General features: G+C 40.9%; 1 protein-coding gene across 8 annotated transcripts in view; it reads left to right on the top strand.

The window, feature by feature from the left end:
• The window catches only part of MAP7D2 (MAP7 domain containing 2), an 86323-nt gene that overhangs the window by 45521 nt on the left and 23149 nt on the right, over positions 1–17653 (top strand). For 2 of the 8 annotated variants that reach the window (XM_069784801.1, XM_069784802.1), the window contains exons 2-6: positions 2336–2413; positions 5732–5895; positions 13827–13941; positions 14876–14974; positions 16944–17054. In XM_069784801.1, coding sequence (XP_069640902.1) covers positions 2336–2413; positions 5732–5895; positions 13827–13941; positions 14876–14974; positions 16944–17054 — 567 coding nt within the window. Of the gene's footprint in view, positions 1–1998; positions 2132–2335; positions 2414–4833; positions 4890–5731; positions 5896–13401; positions 13640–13826; positions 13942–14875; positions 14975–16943; positions 17055–17653 lie in introns of those variants that run through there. The other 6 variants (XM_069784807.1, XM_069784803.1, XM_069784800.1 and 3 more) reach the window with 5 other exon arrangements.

The raw sequence follows: 17653 nt of genomic DNA, 5'->3' as shown, positions 1-17653 counted from the left end.
ATCCTCATTTCTTAAGTGTCTGGCATTACAGCCGTGATCTTCTTTTAATATTACCTGAGCGGGCTTGGGACATCCAAACTCTTGAGAAAGCCAATGTGAAAAATTGTGCATCAACTTTGGATAGCTATAGCAGTTGTGAGCAAGGCTGGAGCTTTTAGATCCACTTCTGCCAGTTGCATTCATGAGGCAATCAAAGCAGAGATAAGTTTGCTGTAATTTTATTGACAAGCATAATGGGATGTATTTTTGCCAGTGGGTTTCACAGAAGTTGCTGAAAGCAGGGGAGTGATGAGAGTCAGGGCAGGGTTTTGTGAACATAATCCATGGACGTGGACTGTCTTGCTGTTCCTCTCCCCATCCCTCCAGCTTATCCCCATCCTGGTTTCCATTCTTCAGGTTCCACCTCTCCATCTGAGTTGCATCCCTTGCTGCAGAAGACCTTAGCTCCTGCCTCTGGTTGCCTCTTTCCCTTTCTCCAGCCTCGACTTGCTCCCAAGCTCAATCTTCCCTCTTTGGGCTCTTGATCCAGTCTTGATCTCGCCTCCTCTGCTGCTTCTAGCCTAAATTGTAGGTTTCGTGCTCTTTTGACTTTTAGATCACTGAAAAACTTTCCATTGGAGCTGTAATTTAGCTATGCTGACAACAGGACTCCCCTTCTTGACTTCTTATTGCAGGCCCCTTCAAAGTAGTTGCAAACCTTCGCCATGGTTGCTTTACTGAGCTGCCTCCTCTTCTCTCCTCCCTGCTTGTCAAATCTGACAATAAATGGCAGCCAAGCGAACAAACAAGCAGGCTAGTATGGCAGTAGGATGAGACTTTGCTAATAAATAGATATGTATTTGACCCACAAATTCTAGTTGTAATTAACCAGCTGGGAGCTATAATCGCAATTTTCCAGAGGCCTGGCTGCCGTCAGGTAGTCGCCGTATGTGTGTGCAGAGGAGGATTAGAGATGGTGTTTGAAGGTGCTGCTGGGGGAAAAAGCAAGCTGTTGTTCTAATGGGAGACAGCTGAGACCTGCGTTTTTCACCGGTCACAAGGGACCACCGAGGCTGGTTTTCATTCTTCTTACAGAACCATGCATTTTACAGAACGGCACTTGCTACGCAGAACCTTTGCTCCCGCGGGCAGGATGCCCTTGGAGAGGAGCCTGCAAGTGTGGCTTTTTGGGAAGAGAGTCGGGGTTACAGTCTAAGTCACTTTTCCGCTCATATTTATCTGATAAAATTAACAGCTGCAGTTCTTAGAGCAAAAGGGAAGGGGACTTAATTATAATTCAGTAACTCAGTAGGGAGCCCAAATAATGATTGCAAAGGATGTAAACTGTGCCGTGAGACGCTGCGCCTGTTTGCACTGCAGCCCCGCTAAGACCCCAGGAGATCCTGAAAACAAAGAGAGAAAGGAGGGCACCGGAGGCCCCGTCAGCTGTTTTGGAAGGACACCATTCTCTAGCTGGTCTATCGAGTCACTAGCTGGTGAGCTTACCTGTGGTATTGCAGGAGGTCCATCCAAGGTCCATCTGGCTCCTTGTTCCAGGGCACGCAGGCAGGTGACCCTGCGGCACCTCGTGTGTCACGGTCTGCCTGCCTGCCTTCTTAAATTGGGCTTTTCGGTGGCTCATGCTGTGCAAAGAACTGGGGTGTCTGGATCCAGGTACAAAACATCCGTAGGCAACCTCCTCCCAAACAAGTAACCTGCTTTTAGATGCCAACCCAAGGAGGAAACAAAGTGTTTCCTACTTGGAAAAGAGGGCAGGAGGGCTGCTGCCTCCGTAGCCTCATCCAGCACTAATTGCTGGTTGCTGAAACGAGCTGGTGCTGGTGGTTTCCTGTGGGCAAGGAAGCTGTGGGGCTGTGTTAAGCCATAAATATGAAGGCTGGGACTCCACATAGCATTAGACTATGAGAGCTGCATACACCTTTTACTGCTTTCCTGAACTACCTTTTTCTTTTTTAGCCAAAAACTTTAAAATGAGGTTATTAACAAAGATGAATACATGTTAGTTGCATCCTTATGGTTTTTCTCAAGAAAGTTTTAAATTTTGAGACAAGCACTGACAGCATGCTTGTTTGCTCCAAGAAGAGGAGTCAGGCATTTACACTGAGGAACTCTGTTTGGAGTTCGGCAGTAGGTAGGAGACTGTGCTCAAGATGTAGCCAAATCCCAGCTTGTTAATCTGCCCACATACAAGTGCAAAGTCATTTTTGTTGTTGGAGCTGTTAAATGCCATAGATTTGATTTATTTTTTGTGGATTTTTTTAGTTCTTTTGGATGTTTCTTTAGTTTTACTAACACTTTTTTAACACTTTTTTTCCCCCTCTCTCTCTGACTTCAGCCATTGATGGATTTCTAAAAACCGATGAAAGACAAAGACTGGCAAAGGAGAGAAGAGAAGAAAGGGAGAAATACCTTGGTAAGATGGCAGGAGGTGTATGTATTATTTATGTATACGTGTTAATAGGCTTAAGTTACTAACATGACATTTTTTCTGTTCTGACTTTTAAACGTTGTGGTTTAGTCTGTTCCTAGTCTTTATGGATTATATTACTACTTTTACATTAAATAATAAACATTAAATTAATCTGTCGTCTTTGATTTCCATTCGAGTATTTAATATTCTATAGTTACAAGTTGACTTTCTTCTTTGATCTATTTACTTTTGAATATAGGTTTATGTGCAAGATACTAACTGTTAGGATTCTGATTTGTAAAAATACCAAATAAGCCTTGAATAATATTCAGGATAATATGTAGGATGATTTGGTGAAACAGCCTCAATTTTAGTTTATTAAGTTTTAGCCATATTAAGAGATATCATAGAGTTGTTAAGTATGATATAAAACAGATACTTTTCCATAAGTTTTAAAATGGTTAATTTTTCAAGAGAATGAGAAAAATTATTAATTCATTTCCTGAATAACATAAGCATTGTTTTCAGAGTTTTTTTAAAAAGTCAGTTGTTTTTAATCTACTAATACCTCCAGGGAAATGTTGAGGAAATTGCAAATTTTATATATATATTAAATAAATAAATAAGGGGGGGGTGTGTGTATACAGAGTTAATTTTATACAGATATATGAATGGAATTAACTGTTCAAGATTTGTTTTGGACTTTCTATATATACATACGTGTGTGTGTATATATTAAAAAAAATGTTGGACAGTTAGCTTCACTTTTCCTCATTGTAATAACAAGAAAAGCCAGTAGCACTGTTCCTTAAGGTTACCTGACAATACTTATCAGAAGGAATTGTCAGTGTTTTATGATTTTGTAAAATTTAAGCTAGGTGTATATTTTGAGGAAGTGTCAACTAAAACAGTATGGATACCTGTGAGAAGAATCATAGGAAAATACTGTTTTTCTTGCAATAAACAAACAAACAAACAAACTGTTGACCATTTCTTGGCAAAACCTGAGGCTTGAGACCAGTGACTTGACATTTTTTAGTACCATGGGCTTGGTGAGCAAGATAGCTTTTGGTAGCTCCTGTGAAAATCTGCTGGTGTTTAGTACTTAATCTCCCCAGAGGTTCTGTCTATATGGGGCGTGCACCGGCCTGAGCTGTAGCTCTCACCTCTTCCAGGTATACTCAGTCCAGATTATCTCTTCTGTCCTCTTGATTATCTGGTTCCCAGGAAAGTGACATGATGAGTAGATTGGAAAGGACTTGGATTAAAAAGTAGAAGAGGAGATGAGAGGGAAACTGAAAGCTGGAGAATCTGGGAGTGGTTGGCCCAGGGGATTTGGAAGGTGTTAGCTGCAGTTCTTGTCCCCAGACATCATACCTGCCTTCTGGAAACACATTTTTTTAGGGTTAAGACCATTTCTAGAATGGGGAGTTCTGGGTTTAGGTCACAGTTTGTCTGTGGCAAATTTAGTTTAGAAGTTCAGAAAAAAGCAGTGAATTCCCCAGAAGGACAGATCTTTATGGAGCCAGCGGGTACTTTGCAGCAATACGGAATAACCTTTTCACCAAAGCCAGAACTCATTAATCAGTGCTTTAGTATCCCTAAATTAAGGAACAGGAATTGTATGTTTGATGACGGAATGGTTTGCTTCTCTGTCCAGAACCAGTCCCAGGTTTCACCTCCTTACCCAGAAGGTAATCTTGCTACAATCTCTGGACACCTCACTTTATTTTTGGTTTTTATCAGCTCGAGCGTGCTGTTTTCACCTGCTCTAACTGGTGTGGCTAGTAGTCATTAGCAATTAGCAACTGGTCACTTGTCTTCCATGGTCTCTGAGGTAACTCTTTATCTGTTGACAAGTCTGATTCTTCATGCGTACAAGTCCAAGCTTGGCTCCAGCACTGACACCCCTCTCATACTGCCCTGTCCTGTGGTGGGAGGAATACTGAATTTTCATAAGGTGAAAGGGGAAGACAGCATCAACTGTATTTCTAACAAGAATAAGGTAGAAGGCATTCCGTAAAGCAGGTTGGATGCGAGGGAGAAGTATTTTAGGAGGATCCAGTATTCAAGGGAAAGAAATACAACTGTTGGAAAAGGATCTGGTGTTGGAGGGAGTCTGGCTTTAAACCAAGGGCTTGAGGGTGGAGTGGGGCTAAGAGGGGGTGAGGGTCACGGCTGTGGTTAAAGAGCCTGGGGGCAGGAGCTGGGAGAAAAGACTCACCTTAGAAGAGGGAATTGAGATGGCTGGGCAAGAGCCTAGGACTGGTGGGAAGATACTGAGAGCGAGCTAGAATGGTAAAAATTTGCTGTACAAGGAAACAGGAACTGAAAAAGCAGACTGAGGCTGAATAGCTGAGCAGGATGAAGGACTAGCTCTTGTATAAACAGTGTTAATTCTGGCTTTCCCTAACTTTCAAGTTCCTAGCCTGGCAACTCTGAGAATATTCCTTCTTTGATATCGGCTGTATGTATGTTGGTATGTGACATTACAGGCTTGCGTGTATGTAGGCATGCTTACTGAACTCTTCTTTCCTGCCTTTTTATGGAATACACTTGCATGAGAAGTGGATTTTTCCTCATCATTTGTCACGTTAACTTCTGCTACTTGTTCTGCTATGTAAACCTGAAGCAACAGTCCTGTATGTAATGTTGCAGTCTGAATTTCTGTAACAAGAAGCTAATGTCTTGAGAAGAAGATTATGACTCCAGTTGGAATAAGCAACTGGGCAAACCCTCAATAACGGAAGTAATTTTTTTTTTTCATGCAAAGAGGCAGAAGTGGATAACAATGTAGCACCAAATTGTGAACAGAATGGTGTATTTCCAAAGCTTCAGAGCAAGTTTAGCTTATGTTGTTTTCACATATTTATTTTGAAGGCAGCCCCATAATGAGAAGCACAGTTCTAAAGAAATTCCAAGGGCTTTTGCTTCAACATGTATAACTGATTCACTTTAAAACCTACTGGGAACATTTGTTATATCCGAAAAAAGAATTTGGCTTTAAGCTACAGAGGGATTTGAAACATTTAAAAAAAAAAAAAAAAAAGGAATTGTTAACTATTCTGTACACTGTTTTTACATAGGTAAGGGGCACAAACCATCACCTTGTGTACAAAGGGCTTCCCTATTTATTTATTGAGCAAATCACTTGGTTTACTAATCATTCCAACACTTCTGTGCACTATATTTTTTATCTTAGTGGACTAAAACCCTGTGTACTTGTACTTGTTGTTTTACTCTATTGTGCCGTGTTATCAAATAATTTTAAAGCAGGAGTAAATTAGCATAAAGTGAAATGCACCTTTTTGTCTGCCTAAGCTGCTAGGGAACAGCAGATACTGGAGAAGGAGAGAAGAGCAAAACTTCAATATGAAAAGCAAATGGAGGAGCGATGGAGAAGACTGGAGGAACAGAGGCAGAGAGAGGAGCAGAAGAGAGCAGCCGTTGAAGAAAAACGGAGACAAAAGCTTAAAGAGGAGGAGGTAAGGTTCACTGCAAGGTGTATGGCAGAGCAACTCTGTGTGGTAGCATTAAACATAGCTCAATATTGACATGCATTAAACGCTGATTTCTTTTTTTGGCCCAGAGACATGTGGGCATTACTTTGGGAACTGCAACCGCACATCACCGTAGCTATAAATACTCTGTTACTGCTTGCATATCAAAAACATTTTCCAAAGCTTTTTTCTCTCTTCATTTTTGTCTGATCTCATAGAATAGTCATCTACTTATGCTCATATGTCTGGGACTCTGTCAGACGATAAAGCACCAGCTTTCCAGAAGGTAGCTTTTAAAGATGAGTGTTTCCATAAACTGGCAAGATTTTTCTTACTGTTTTGTTTACTGTCCATGAAACTGAACTGTTTATGAAAATGTTTTGGTTTTCCTCAGTAATATGAAATCAGAAATTCTTACTTAAACCAGTGAAGAATCCAGGTTGGTTTAAAATCCTAGCACAGAACAGAATTAATAACCTATCTTTCGAAGCATCTTCATACCCTTCCTCTCTTCTACTCTCCCTGCTGAGATTGCTTAAAGTTCTTTTTTGCTCCAGTGAGTCCGATTTCTGATGCGGATCTCTGAATGCAGTGTGCGCGTGTGTGTGTCTCTGCATGACATTCTGTAGAAAACACTAGAACTGCCACTGATAAAGAATTAATGATTTTTGGAAAAGGGGGCAGTGGGGTAAAAAAAAAATATAAAAAAATTAAAAAAAAAATCCAAAAGAAGATATTTCCCTAGTTCCTAGATAAAAAGACTCTAGAAAGCTACAGTTATTAACCTTCCTTTTTTTTCTGCCCCCCATCTTTTGATCAAAATATCCTTTGCAAAAGAGGTAAAACACTTCTGCATGGGATCAGAATAACATACTGCTGTCCATTGAAATTTTTTTGTTGTTTGATTTTTCACTTTAACCTGAAGAGAATATTAACATCCTGCCATTCCTCTTTCAACTGTAACATACTGATTGTGGTTTCTGCATAATAGCTGAAAATTCATTTTAAAATATTTTGTCATGTGTCTTGTTTCAAGTTTTGGTAAGAAAAATGGCAAAACCAGAAACAAACGTTAGGAGATCTCTCTCCTTCTGTGGTAACGTTATTGACCTGACGTGCTCCTTCCCCAGCATTTCCTACTGTAATAACCTTTTGTAGCTAAGCAAAATCGACCCCCTTTATGGGAGCTGTCAGGGTAAGTGGTGAGTACAGAAACTTCCAAAATCCTATCCTCAAAATTTGCACCAGAGCGGGAGAGGTGTGGGAAGAGTGAGCGACCGCCTGCTTTGCTTTCCCTGCCTGCATGGTTTGCCTGTGCTGGAGAAATCGGAGCAGGGCTGTCGGACGTGAGAGAGGCTGTGCCGGCTCAGACCCAAAGGTCGGCTCAGTGGGGACCCCGTGTCCTGTAATGGCCTCCTGCACTGGCCCAGAGGTGGGCATGAGAAGAGACTAAGCACGCAGTGATGTTTCTCCCAAGTATCAGTGAGGCTGTTACAGCTCCCCAACACCTCGTACAGGTGACAGGAGACTTCTCTCGTGGTGAGAGAAAGGCTTGCTGCCTCCAAGTGTTTGGTCCTGATAGGAATACCACTCCTAGCTCTGCTCACTGAGCTGTCCTTCGAGGTTAAACTGTCATAAACCTTTCGGGAGCCAAGGCAGGTCTGGCTCCTTTCCCTTTCCTTTCCTCCCTCTGCCCAGGTTGAGGAACCTGAGGGAAGGCTACATGGGCAGGAGGACAGGAGAGGATGCTTGTTTGGGGATGGATTAGACCTGGTGGGAGGACAAATCTGGGAGCCTCTGAAGGAGGGGGGGGTACATGGGGGAGTAATCTGTAGAACAGGGGAGGACACGGGAAGAAGGAAATTGGGAAAAGGAGACACCAGCACCTCCTGGCTTCCCTTCATGGTTACTTGTCATTACCCCATTTCTCGAATTCCACTTGAATTGTACTAAAGCATCTGCCAAATCTGCGCTCCGCCCCCCCCCCCCCCCCCCCCCGCAACTCTTCTGACGAGCCCCTCAAACCCTCTATGTGTAGTAGCAGTGGAGGTCTGAGTAAGGATGGTGGTGAAGTTGCAGCTCCCAGGGCATTGGAAGTTACTGCTCCTGAGTCATTCTGGACATTTGAGGCCACCTTTACTGGAAGAACTTTGAAACCCGTATTTCCCACACCTGTGTTTGGGGAAGGCAGTGCCCTGGCCAGTGAGCCAGTATACAGCAGCATGTCTTCAGTGTTTCTCCTTTTAATACTAGTTTGTGCTGGGTGGGGACTGGAGCACCCATTTTACCTCCTCATCAGGTGTCTGAAGGGCCAAGTAGAGGGATTTTCTTCCTTGCTCCCTGCCTTATTGGTTGTCCTTTATATCTTCCTTAAGTCTTTTTTCCTTGCTTTCTAACATAGCAGAAGGCAGTGCATGTTTGTGATAGGAAGAGGTTATATAAATATGCCTCTAGAAAATATTGTTGTTGCTTCTCTAAGAGTTTTAGAGAAATTAATGGATCTTAAACTATGGGGCTTGTTGGCTTCCTACATTGGAGCATCCCCTGCTTGGCTGTTTTGTGTGCAGAGGACTACTCAAAGAGGAATACTTTTTCCCTTCAACAGTGCCAAATAAGAGATGGTGGTTTTAAAGTCTGTGTTGATGGGAATGGAGGTGGTCTGGCAGAGTTCTCCTCTGGGGCAGCTGGAGCTTACTGCTGCAGAGCACAGTGGAAGTGTGTCCAGTTCCTCAAACAGGAACCAACGAAATGTGTCTGAAAATCATCCTGTCTACATTGACTGCACCTTTCTTACCTGTAGAGGTCTTCAGTAGCTCTTCCCTTTCCACCATATTACTTTTAAAGCTGCCTGCTTCCTTTAGTAAAAGCACTCCCTGAGCCTTGAGGAAAGAAGTGTGGTGGTGTGCAACAGAAGCAATTGAAGAGTGGCTTTTAACAGTAAGTAGCCAGTGGCTTTGGGACTGGATAAAAGCAAAGCTCATTCTCATTCAGTTAAAATAATTTTTTCCATTTCCCTATCTTGAACTTCCATGTGACTTGGAAATACCTTGCAAATAAATGTCTAGCTGTACACTGGGTATTGGGAAGTCTCTGTAGAAGCTGTGTTTTTCTGTTCTTGTATTCCATGAGACAATATGAGCATCACTTGTACAGGCCATGTCAAGGATACTAGTGCGAATAAGAACAATAACATCCATCTAGTCAAAGATCCATTTTTAATAAAACCATCAGATTTATTTTAAAAGGAAATTGATAAAATTAGTATTGATCCTACCAATATACTAACGTTCAAATGAACCACTACTGGTGGACGGCATCAAATCTAATCCAGCACTCAGACTTGAAAGGTTGATGTAACAACTGCTAAATGGAAAAGAATATCCTGAAGCATTGGAGAGATTGTTTTGGTGCACATGCACTATTTGTAAAAAGTATGCACTTAAACACAAGGGTAAAAAAACTCTCAAGATGATGTAGCATTAATTACTTAGTATATTGTAATTCAAAGTTAATTACTTTTTGAATTATAGTATATGGAAATAATAACTGCTTTCCAAACATACTTTGGCAATTCATTTACTGAGTGGAGTTCAGTTGCACAAGTAACACAAAAATTTTGCTGCAAACTGCTTGAGATTGCTATGCAAGCAGTCTCTCAATTTGCTGTGCAGTGGACATGAGGAGAAGAGTTTAGTCCTCATTACAACACTGACTGTCCTCTGCTCCCCCCCGCCGTTACTTGCTGCTGCTGCAGCTCCCCATATACCTTAAACGCAGAGCCTTCATTTGTCTGATGTTGTTCTTTGATGCATGCACCCTTAATATGCACCTGTCATTCTAATTGGTTGAGAGCAGAAATTAATTCTATTCAGAAAGGTAGTTAAATTTAAAAATACTGTATCGCTTTTTAATGTGTTCTTCAAATAGAAAATAACAGAGCTCTTTTGTTGCTATGTGGAAGAGCCACTCAAAAGATGAAGCCAACTGATAATATCAGGAAACTGTGAGCTGCTTGTATACAGTGCTGATGAATATATAAAGTGAAGAGGAAGAGATTTTTGGGGCTCTTTTGGATGTTTGTATTGTTGGCATAAGGTAGATTGTTTTACAGTTGTTTGCACAAATTATTTTAAGTCGTAATACTTGTAAAATTAATTTTTTTCCTTGTTTTCACATCTGTGTCACGTTTTACATAGAGAAAAGGGAAGTACTTCAGTCAAATTACTTGTATTCTCACTATTGGTTTTTAGGTTTGTTTGGTTTTGGTTTGGGTTTGTTGTTTGGGTTTTTTTTAATTCGGACAATGCAAACATTTGTTCTGTTGCTTAGTCAGAGGAGAACCTGGATGAATAACTATGGAAAGTAACATGTGTATCTTAGATACTAGCAGTAGATGGCTCTCTTTTTATGCTTTACTCAATTTAACCTACACACAAAGCTTGTACATTATAGTTTTTTGAGGAAGCTCACTATATCTTTAGTGCGGAGGTTATTTCCCCTATCTATAGCTGTTAAAGTTCCTACAGGAGGATCACATGGATAGTTTGATATGTTTTTAGGAAGCTGCTTAATCTGTAACATAGACAGGAAGGGTTTTGCACATTGTTTGCTGATGAAGGAATGCTTTGTCCTGTTGTTTAGTTTTCGTCACAGACCAGATTATTAATGTATGAGTTGTTTATGCTATGCTTCCACGTGTCTTATTGTTTTCTTTGGCTTTTGAGTTTTGTGCTAACTTAAACTGTTTTTTAAATAACTATCCTTTCTGTGTGAAAAATGGCCTTCATATTGTTCTTTATCTAAGCTGCATCTGCAGGGTTTCATGAGGTTTAATAATTATGTTCTATAGTGCTTTAATGAAAGGCTCTTTGCAAATGAAAATAAAAGATCCTCTCCACATCATGTAATTGAAGATTTCAACCTCAGATTGTAGGTAGTATGGGCTTTCAAATATGTATGAAAAATAATTTAATTTCTTTAATCTATTTCATCATGCATTTTATTCTTAAAACAGGACTTTCATAGTAGGTGGTGTAAGTGTATTCTGTAGTTTGCAAACTACAGAATATTGCTGGTCCTTGCTCCAAGCAGTATTTAAAAAAAAAAAAAAAGAAAAAAAAAGCCAAATATAGATCACATGGGTAATTGAAACTTGACTGCTTTCATCTTATCTTTTGTGATTAATGCATAACAATATTCATTAGATATGGAAAGAAAGAAAGATTCTGTATAAGTGTATGCTTTAATGAGGAAGAAATGGGAGGGTGATTTTCCTTTGTAAAGAGTGCAGGTAGAAAGGTGCATTGGGGCAAGATGCACAGTAGAAGAAAGTAATGAAAAGAGGCAGACGGCAGAGAAGAACTGGTGATGAAACAGGAGGTGAGGTTTGGAAAGAGTAAGTACAGAAAAGGGACTCTCAGAATTAAATTAATGTTGGGAGGTGGGAAGTTAAAAGCAAGAAGTGTGAACTTGAAATGCAAAGCCAGCACACATAGGTTTTAAACATGAAAATTGCATCATCAAGGAGCAAGAGAAGAAAGACTGTAGCAAACCAAGTCAGAGGGGAGTGACTTTGGGTTCCAGAGACTGGAAAATTGCATTCTTTTCATGCCCAAAGTACAGACAAGAAGTGATAGGATAGTCAAAACTGGGGTTTTTCTGTGCTGTTGCAGAAGAGGCTGTGCTTAAGCTCTGTGATGCTTTGCACATTTGCTCTGTAGGGAGAAAAAGGAGGAGGGAAGAGACAGAGAGAGCATTTGTGTGCCTGCCTGGACGCTGATGGCACTGACTAGACAGAAGGGTGGAAAAAGCAGGGCATGGGGGGAAGCAGCTGCCTGCTTTCAGTGGTCTTTGCATGATGTTACCTGATAGACTGTGACCTAAAGACATAGAAGGGAGACAAAACTGAAGTGAGAGCTCAAAACACATGACTGAAAGATTGTCTTCCTGGAGATGGCAGCAGAAATTGTAACAGCAAGGTGGTTTACCTGGCTGAAAGGTAACAGGGACAGGATTGCTGAGAATGATAGAAAGGGTATGCGAGAATTGCCTTTTTTCGCTTTTTGTATAGAGGGTAATATAATGGAATTCTTTATGGCACAAGTGATTTATAATAAAATTAAGAGAAGAGAGCTTAAAGACAAAAGGCAGTGGCTTGCTGTTGAAATTGATGGATAATTGGTGGCAGGGTTGGATGAGGTGGAAAAAATGAGGTCAGAAGTAAATTACTGCAAGTCATGGTAGTAGAAGAGACTCTTGAAACACATGGAAGAGATAAAAGTATATTGCAGATAACCAGAAGATGATGAGAGGGCATCTGGTGTTGTAGAAAGCCAGAAACCACAGACAGAGCCCCAGGAAGGTAATAGGAAGTTTACAGGTACGTGCATAAAAGTTCCAGGCATGGTAGTTACTGGAGGTGCCTGATGTTAGGGTCTGATCTGCTGAAGGAGGTCCATCAGAGACAATGGGCTCAACATCAGTGCAGAGACTGAAGGAGACATGCTTGAACAAAGACTGAAATTTCATGGTAAAATATGTCAGGGAAGGGGAATAAAAAAAACCTAGTCCAAAGTCATGAATTGGTGAGAGAAAGTAATCTGGCGAAGAGATGCAGGAGAGGTTTTCCACGCAGTTGATCTGAGCTACCAAAAGATATTGGAGACAGAGTGGAGGATTGATAGAAATCAAAGGGGATGTGATGTAATCACAGAAACCTGCAGCATCAAGAGTTTGAAGTGGATAGAGTAGGAGTTTTATACTAGACCAGAAGGACACAGCAAAGGTAGTAATAGGACCAAAAATACTAATAGGATTAAAGGGCTAAAAACCATTGGGGCAGAAGTTGGAGGCAGCAAAAGTAGTCTCATCTTTCCAAATAGGGGTTGGGCTGCTGAAATGTGAGGGTGAAGAGGCTGGCAGATGTGAACGAGGTACTGGGAGGAGGAAGGGAAGAGGGTGGTAGGTGATGGACCAGTGCGTGGGCAGGAACCAGGTTTTATCTGCTGGAAAGGAAGAAAAGAAAAAGTGCAGAAATCATTGCCACCACAATAAACCACTGAGAAACTAGCAGAGGGAGGAGGTGGGAACAAAACTGAGTGGAGGTCTTTGAGTGAGAGTTAGGAGGTGGTGGAGAAGGGAGTAAGGTGACCATACATGGCTGTAAGTTAAAGGTGGAACAGGATTTGGGGAGGGAAAGAAAACTCCTTCTTGTTCTTCCCCAACTGAAAATCCTAACTCATCAAGTCATGGAGAAGAACATGGGGGTGGAGGGGATAAAAAAAAAAATCTCGGAACAACACTATCTAGGCATACACTAAAAAGAATACACAAGGGGAAAAAAATCAGCAGCTCTTAAATGCCTAGAATGTAAAGAACATAGTGGAAGAAAGGAGGGAAGGTTTGTAGAAATAAATAAATAAATAGGGCATCCTGCAAAGTAACCTACTTTGGGTTTGAAGTGATCATTTATCTGCGTGGCTAGGAGGAGCCACTGGCATTGCAGCAATTTAGCTGTGCTCAGAAAGGGATGGAAAAAAATCCTGAGGTCTGCATAGACAAGAAGGAGTTAATGCTTGTCGAGCATTATTCTTATACAAATTAAGTCCAGAGCACAGCAGCAGCCTCACCAGCAGGAGCAGATGCTAGGCAGTGATGCAACCTGTGTTATTTACTTAGGCCTCTGTAGTGACCTCAGTGGCTTGCAGACAAAGGATACACATATCTGGAGGTGGGTAGCATGCTGATACCTTCTTTATTCAGTCCTTTTTCTTTTATTGCAAACAAGCTCCTGTAATCCTCTTGCGTGGAGCAACAGGGGAACTGTGTATTTTTAGCATGGTTTCAGAAGGAGGGAGAAAAAAGCCCCCAAAGAACTGATTCAGATTTGGTTTCTGTTTTTGTACCAATATAACCAGGAACGTTTAGAAGCCATGATGCGTCGGTCCCTTGAACGCAGCCAGCAGCTGGAACAGAAGCAAAAGCGATGGTCGTGGGGAGGAGCACTGGCTGCAGGCTCAGGAGGGAGAGATGGTAAGTGAAACAGGCTGCCTGCATTGCAGATCTTGAAGTGCAAAATGCATGAGGTTGTGGAGATAGTAAGGATGATGCATTTTATAGTTAGGGTGGTACTGTAGGGGCTGCTGCCTTGGGGTGTGAATAAATGCTTTGTAATTGCTTGCCAGGCTTCCTCTCTCTGATACCTTCTGGGGAGAAAGGTCACTCCTAACTTTAGGAATGCAGATCATTTTAATAGAGTAACCAGAATCTGTTTGGAGGATGCTAAATGCTAAAATTAAAATTTATGCTCTCTCTCCCTTCTTCTCTTCCCCCGCATTGTCTTCCCATGCACACACACACACAGTTAGCAAATTTAATATTCGCCAAAAGACTGAGTGCTGTCTAAGCCTTGCAAAAGATGATCTGGTTTTGTTTGGTCATTCTAAAAACCTGTCAGGAATTTCTAGATGACTATGCAGCATGTGCAGTTTAAAATAGTTTGATTTTTTCCTAACATACTTTTTGTTGCTGCTCTTTTTGATTTGGCTTCGGAACAAATTCTTTTTATTACATAATCAGTCATGTACTGCTTTTATATTTCAAAAAGATGCATGTTTTCTGTTTTAAATCATATAATTTATTTAAATTTGTCAGGTTTGAATAAACTGATGCTATGCGGGAAAAATATCCATGTTTGGGTGATGATGAAATATGACAGTTACTCTCTTTTAAACAGTGTGCAAATATACTTAATTCTAAAAGGGCAAACTGTTTCACATCATAGTTTTCACAGTATGCCATCCAAAAAGCCAGGAAATTAAATATACATGATAACAAAAGAAGTCTTTTATACTTTGAGAAGTAAACCAGTTTGTCGTTGTGATGCAGTTTATGCCTAATTCCAGGTCCCTCAATTTACTCAGTAATTTCTTTCACCTCTTTTTGCTCTGATTTCTCTGCTGTGTAGGTGAATCAGAAAATACCCCACCCCCTGTTCTAGGTTTAGCTGCCAACACCCTTCCTCCAGACCCTGTGACCTCTACTGCTCCTGCTGATTCCTTCAATGGTATTTCAGAGAATCACAGTACCATCATGTCTCGTTTATAACTGTTCTAATCACTGTAATCCATCCACTGATCTTGTCCTTCCTAACCACTGTTTTCTTATTATTTCAGTCTGGTACTCTACGGCATTACCCTTAGCGATGTGGACCAAATGTCTTTTTAATTTCCTTTTAATTTTGCCATGGTGGAGCAGTGCATGCCTCGCATTCCAGCACAGTAGAGGCATTTCATGGTTTTCTCACTAACCGTAGACTTCTACCACTCAGATTCTCATCTCTGTTAATTCTGCGGGTGCTCTGTGTTTGTGTGTGTGTGTGTGAGAATATAATTACGCATATATTCGACAGTTCTAATGGACATGTGCAGGTGCTGTTGAAAAAAATTTCAGTTGCACAGTAAGAGAAAATATGCTATGGAGACCATGTTTCATCAAAACAGTCCTCTTTTTCCATCTTTTTTTGCAATATTTTAAGAACAAGCAAATTTTGTATGAACAGCCATGCTATATTTTCAGCCTTCTGAAGTGGATTTTGGCCAAGCTGGTATTTCTAACAAACTCAAGTAGTTGACTTTGTTTAGGCAATCGTGTTCTGTTTTCTTTTAAGTTGTTCAGGTTTGTTTGGGGTTTTTTTAAAGTATTATTCCCATAAAAGGACTGTGAAGTAGACGAGTCCTCCAAAATTAAGAATGGATTGCATATAAGATTTCTAATTTTGATTGCAAATGCACTTGGCATTTTGAAAACATAACACAGCAATGTAACACAAGCTGTGCTTTTAAGAACTAGGTTCCTTCTCTCACCCCAAGGGAGGAGCTAGGCTTGCATGTTACTCCTGCAGAATGCACAGTAAATGTTGTTCTGCCCACAATCTCGCAGAACTATTACTTCTGTGCAAACAGATTCAAATTTTTGTACTAATTGTTGCTCATGTACAAAGAGATTTGGATGTGCAACGAGATGTTTTGCAGCACACCAGCGTTATACCTGCTTTTCAAAAAAAGCAAACGTAGAGAATTGTATCGTTTACTGTAGTAGTTGGAGGCAAATCTTGCAGACGTCACTGAGGCAACGTTTCGATGGATGTAACAGGGAATGCAGTAACTTAGGGGCTGCAAAATTAGGGCTACATATATGTCTAGTTGAAAACATTTTTGGTTTTGAAAGAAATAAAATTCAAATTTAAGGGACAAAGCTTCTATGCTTTTAGCTTCTGGGCATCATGCAGTGATTGTCATATACTAGCACACTGTAGTAATACTTGAATAACATTTTTCTGTCCTTCAGTTGAATAAATGGCAAGATAGGAAATAGGCATTGTGCTTAAACAGACTTTGTCAAATGGTATTTCAGAAGAAAAATGAAAGTACTTGGGGTAGTACCAAAAAGTGGGGGGTTTTGTGTTTGTTTTTTTTTTTTTTTTCTTTTAATATTCTGAAGAACAAAAAGATAAAGGCAAATGGCTGGTGCCAGATCAGTCATTAAAACAGTGAGTTCTCATCGTGCGAACACACAAATGTTGGTTATTTAATTTTCGTATTAGAATAGTACCTCAGGTCTACCTGAGTTCTTCCAGACTGAAAGCTGAGGGGAGGGGGAATGGAGATGAGGAGCTCAGAGCTGTCATGTGTGCAGTTCGTTTTCTTTAGGTAACTTTCTGCTTGTGCTGGTGTTGAGTATCTTGTATCAGAATGGCTTCACTCATTCAGACCTGATACATAATTATTTGCCTGTGGCAGTATGAAAGATAAGCTGTGGTAAAGCTGTACTGTTAAATTCACAAGCAGAAAAGTTGCATCCCAAAGCGTGTCTTATAAAATGCTGGTTGTCCAGCAGTTGGAAAGAGCTTATCTCATGCCTTACTCAGCGTGATGATCTGTGGCAAGGGCCACGAGTACAAATGCAAGGTTAATTTTGGGAGTTTATCAACACTGTGATGCAAATACAAATATCTTCAATGCGTCTCTCTGCAGCATGTGACAAACTTTCAGCTTCTACAATGAATCTGCCAAAGCAAATGGAATCGCCAATCAGTAAGCGCCTCTCCTCCTCCACAGCGGCAATAACACATTCCCCCGACAGAGGCAAGTGAATATGCTGGTCTCCTACCAGCATAAACTTTCCTTCTGCTTAAAGCACTTCTTGTCCATATAGCTATGTAACTCGCTTATGTCTATTATTCAGAAGAACTCAAACATTTGAGGGGTTATAAGTTAATACAATAAAATAGTTCTGCAACCTGTCCCCAAGACTGTGCTGCTCTGCTGCAGATCCTAGTCCAGCAACAAACCCTGTGGGTTTTTTTTTTTACTGATGTTCCCCTCCCCCCCCCCCCCCCCAATTTTTGATACTCCAGAAGACAGGCTTGTAAGTACATGCTGCGACTGCAGCAATTTCCTATAACTGTACAAATAATGAAAAACAAGCAAACCAAACATGTGGCTTGACAACAGACATGGGATGTACCATGGGCAGAAGTATGTCCGATGAGCCACCTGGGAGACTTCAATCTGGTGACCAGAGTTGTAGAGCCCTTTAATTTGATTTGAAACTCTGATCCATGAGAGGCTCAGCAAAAGATGATCATCTTGTGGGATTAGTGGTTACTAAACACTACAGAGAGGACTGAAGGGTTTATGCCACTGTGGACTCTTTGGATTTGTTTGGTTTGTTTTGTGTGTCT

This window comes from Haliaeetus albicilla, chromosome 6, assembly GCF_947461875.1.
Source record: "Haliaeetus albicilla chromosome 6, bHalAlb1.1, whole genome shotgun sequence".
Classification (NCBI taxonomy): Eukaryota; Metazoa; Chordata; class Aves; order Accipitriformes; family Accipitridae; genus Haliaeetus; species Haliaeetus albicilla.
Note: the sequence above shows the minus strand (reverse complement) of the source record. Positions and strands in the feature narration are given on the sequence as shown.